General features: G+C 45.6%; 1 protein-coding gene across 10 annotated transcripts in view; it reads right to left on the reverse strand.

Moving 5' to 3' along the window:
- The window catches only part of LMAN2L (lectin, mannose binding 2 like), a 34,053-nt gene that overhangs the window by 6,815 nt on the left and 22,782 nt on the right, over positions 1-4,456 (reverse strand). For 5 of the 10 annotated variants that reach the window (XM_021709818.1, XM_021709819.1, XM_021709817.1 and 2 more), the window contains one exon: positions 822-854. The exons of the other annotated variants lie outside the window; for them this stretch is intronic. In XM_021709818.1, the coding sequence (XP_021565493.1) occupies positions 822-854 (33 nt within the window). The remainder of the gene's footprint in view (positions 1-821; positions 855-4,456) is intronic. 10 annotated transcript variants of the gene reach the window in all.

Here is a 4,456-nt window from a genome sequence, read left to right on the forward strand (position 1 = left end):
CGGAGCCCAGCAGGCCGAGGCTGCGGTGGCCGGAAGCATGCCACTGCCCTCCAGCCTGGGTGACAGAGTGAGACTCCAACTCAAAAAAAAACAAAAACAAAAGCAAAGTGCTAGGATTATAGGTGTGAGCCACTGAGCCTAAGCCCAGTGATCCTTTTGTGTGTCTTTAAACACTAGTCCCATCACTTCTCCCCAAGGGTAAGTGTTGTGTGTGCAGCAGGGATTATGAAAATACCTATTTGAGCAGGAGAATCTTTCTGTTCAAGAAAGTTCCTTTGAATTCTAAAATTCTATAAGCACATGAGGCTAAATGAATTTTGATTCAGAAAGAACACTCCCCAAACGGGGCTGCGGGACAGGCTTATCCAGCCACAATGACTGTTCTTAGTCCAAATACTTTCCATCCCACTTAGCCTCCTCCACATATAACTTCTCCCAATAATACTAAGAATCCTACATAGGGACAAAACGGAGTTTCACCATAACCCACTCATTTTTCCATCAGCTTCAGAGGCCCTCTCTAATACAGTATAGGAGCAAATTCTTCCTTAGAAACCATGACCTAACCATCCCAGAGCAAGCCCAGCTGCCAAGGCAGTGCAGAGAGGCAGGGTGACGAAAGGAAAGGGTAACACGAGGAATGTCACTCCTTTATGAACTCCCCATTTTCCCAGACAGTCAACATGCAAGGTGTGGAGATGCAGTCGAGATCAGAGACTGGGAACTCCTGAGACAACAACCACATGGACTTGAAACAGCAACAGATGTTGGACAGACACATGGGAATGAGGAATGGCCACGGTGGGTTGAGAATTGAGTACCTGGACTCCTGGAGAATATCGCCTCTTCTGGGCCTGAGAGGGTCCAGCAGGTTATTATAAAAACAAGAGAGGGCACAGAAGACAGGAGAGCAAGTCAGAAAGAAACAGCCATGGAAGAGCTATGACCCAACTGTGATGAATGAACAAACCAACTTAAAACCCCCAACAGAACACGAGGGTCCATGAAGGGTATTCAGCAAGTCTTTGCACCTCTCAAAATTATATGCAAAACCGTAAAGAAAGTGCTTATACGTTTTTCTGAGGAGAGACTGTTACTGTATTCAGATTCTTTAAAAGACCTTTCTATCCTGTGGAGGGTCCTCAAGCTTTTAGAAAGAGCTTTATAAAGTACACAGTGCTATACTGACAAGGCACACCCCGCTTATATCTCTGGGAGTCAGAAGCTCAGGTCACAAGTCTATACCTAGTCTACTGTATTTCTATTGCAAGGGGAAAAGACAAACTGTTAAATTCTTCCAGATCTAAGATGTTCTTTACCGCCTAGGATCTCAAGAGATAGCTCTTGTCCAGAAAACAAAAATCCCACCACTTGAAAGACTATGAAATAAGCTTTAGTCCAAAGGGATCATTTACCCTCTGAGTGTCATGGACATACATTTCTACATAACTGTTGTCATTCTAACCTACGACATGTGGGCAAGGAAGAAATCCTGTGGGAGCGCTGCACCATGATAGATTTAGAAAAACCTTCAGGCTCGAGGGTACTTAGCTGTGCTCCAGAAAACCGCTGCAGTTCTAAGCCACTAGTAACAAGAGATAACTATACAAGCTCAGCTCAGCCCTGCTCTGTGGGAAGGGTAGATGAGGGTGCAGACCTCAAACCATCATCCTTCTAATGCAGTGAGCCCCAGTGACGAGCCAGGCACTGTTTCAGATGACAAGGGTACAATGGGAAACAAAACGACAGGTATCTGCTCTCATAGAGCTCACATTACAGCAGAAGAGACAAACAGGGAAATAAAATTATCTTGAATAGTGATAAATACTATGACGAAAATAAAACAGGTAATACGGCAGAGACGGATGAGGGCCCCTCTCTGAGGAAGCTACTTCTGAGCTGAGACCCAAGGAATTAGAGGGAGCCACCAAAGATCTGAAGCACAAGAAGCATGAGCTTGCATATCCAAGGAGCCAGAAGATGACAGGCATGCCTGAAACACAGCCAGTGAGGAAGAGGAGGGCGTGAGGCGAAGCAGCAGCCATGGCACATGGTCTCATGGGCCACAATGAGTTTGGGATCGGCCTCAGAGCAGCCCCTCAGCTGCAGAATCTGTGCAGGACACAGAAATGCAGGAAATCAATTGATGATTAAATTGAGATAGTTACTCTTCCACAACTATCATTTAGAACAAGAAAACTGTGAGCATATTATCAGTTTATAGAAACCAGTTTCTGAGAGAAAGGTCATAATTCCAGTGACAATTAAGGAAAAGAGGGGATGAGAAATGCCCTGGGGAGTTTTGATGACCCCAAGGCTTGCTTCACTTATCACCTCCAGCAACCCTGATCAGAAATTTAAGTTACAACTTTAAAGAGACTGTCTAGGATGATATTCTTTGACCTAAGAATGCCTTACTCTTCCCAATGCTGGTGTGGCATCCAATTACCAGGCAACAGCCAAGGTAAGCTGGGCCTAATGAGCCTCTTGGAGAGATTTTCTTTTTAAAATTTTTTAGAAAGAGAGTCTCATACTGTTGCCCAGGCTGGAGTGCAGTGATACAATCACAGCTCGCTGCAGGTTCAAACTCCTAGGTTCAAGCGATCCTCCTGTCTCAGTCTCCCAAGTAGCTGGAACAACAGGCACTTCAAGTCACCTTTCCCTGCTCTGGGATAGATTTTCAACAGCACATGCATGTGGGTCCCTAAGTTAAAGAGTCTCATTCAAGCCAGGTATGTTGGCTCTCACACCTGTAATCCCAGCACTCTGGGAGGCCAAGAGGGGAGGATCACTTGAGGACAGGAGTTCAAGACCAGCCTGGACAACACAGCGAGACACCATCTCAAACAAAAAAATAAATAAATAAATAAAAAGAAAGAAAAGAATCTCATTCAGTAGGTATACAGTGGGGTGCAGGATTGCATATGTATGTATGTATGCATGTATATCTTTTTTTGGAATATGAGTCTTTGTTGCTTAGGCTGGAGTGCAGTGGCAGACTCACAGCGACTGTAGCCTTGGCCTGCTAGGCTCAGGCGATCCTTCCACCTCAGCCTTCCAAATAGCTGTAACTACAGATGTGCACCACCATGCCCAGCTAATTTTTGGATTTATTGTAGAGACAAAGTCTCACTAAGTTGCCTAGGCATGTCTTGAACCCCTAGACTCAGGTAATCTTCTCGCCTCTGCCTCCCAAAGTGCTGAGATTACAGGTATGATCCACTGAGCCTGGCAGATTATTTTCAAAAAGCACAACATAGCTGGGCTTGGTGGTTCAGCCTGTAATCCCAGCACTTTGGGAGGCTGAGGCGAGTGGATTGCCTGAACCCACGGGTTCAAGACCCTCCTGGGAACTTGGTGAGACCTCGTCTCTACAATAAATCAAAAACTAGACAGGCGTGGTAGCGCGCGCCTGTAGTTCCGGCTACTTGGAAGGCTGAGGTGGAAGGATCACTGGAGCCCAGCAGTTCGAGGCCGTGGTGGCCAGAAGCGTGCCACTGCCCTCTAGCCTGGGTGAGAGAGTGAGACTCCAACTTAAAAAAAAAAAAAACACAACATTAGATTGTAATATGCAGCCAGATTTAAGAAACGCTGCACTAGACATAGAACCCCAAGCTTTACAGCTGGAATCTGTCTACATCAGCAACTCATGACTTGGCCTTCAACAGTAAGTTGTTAAATGCTATCCTATTTTCTATTCCTAGTCAAGAGTTCAGGAAGTGTTTCTTGGGTAGCCGCTCTTTTTTTTTGAAAGTAGGATTTATTGAGAAGACAGAAAAGCTCCCACAGTGGGAGGGGACTTGAGGGGTTGCCTGGGTAGCCACTCATTTTACACAGTAGCAATATTTTTCCTTTTGGAAAACAGCCTAGAGCTAGAACCAAAGGTTGAAGAATCATACTGATTCAGAAAAGGTGGTAGTTTCATTCCTACTTTAAGAGTCACCAGAAATGAGAAACTCCCATCTACTGTACAATGACTATTGTCTGTAGGGTAGAGAAATGTTTTCAACTTTTTATACTACAAGATCATTTAATTTTTTTTTTTTTTTGAGTGGGAGTCTCACTCTGTCGCCCATGCTAGAGTGCAGTGACACGCTACCAGCCACCGCAGCCTTGACCTGCTGGGCTCAGGCGATCCTTCTGCTTCAGCCTTCCAAGTAGCTGAAACTACAAGGGTGTGCTACCATGCCCAGCTAATTTTTTGATTTATTTAAGAGACAAGGTCTCACCATGTTGCCCAGGCTAGTCTCGAACCCATGGACTCAGGCAATCCTCTCACCTCGGCCTCCCAAAGTGCTGGGATTATAGGCTTGAACTATCGCACCCGGCCTTCATTTTTTTTTTTGAATTGAAGTCTCATTCTGTCACCCAGGCCAGAGTGCAGTGGCATGCTCCTAGCCACCGCAGCCTTGACCTGCTGGGCTCAGGCGATCCTTCTGTCTCAGCCTTCCAAGTA

This window comes from Carlito syrichta, unplaced genomic scaffold (assembly GCF_000164805.1).
Source record: "Carlito syrichta isolate Samal-C Ts95f unplaced genomic scaffold, Tarsius_syrichta-2.0.1 Scaffold287364, whole genome shotgun sequence".
Lineage (NCBI taxonomy): Eukaryota > Metazoa > Chordata > Mammalia > Primates > Tarsiidae > Carlito > Carlito syrichta.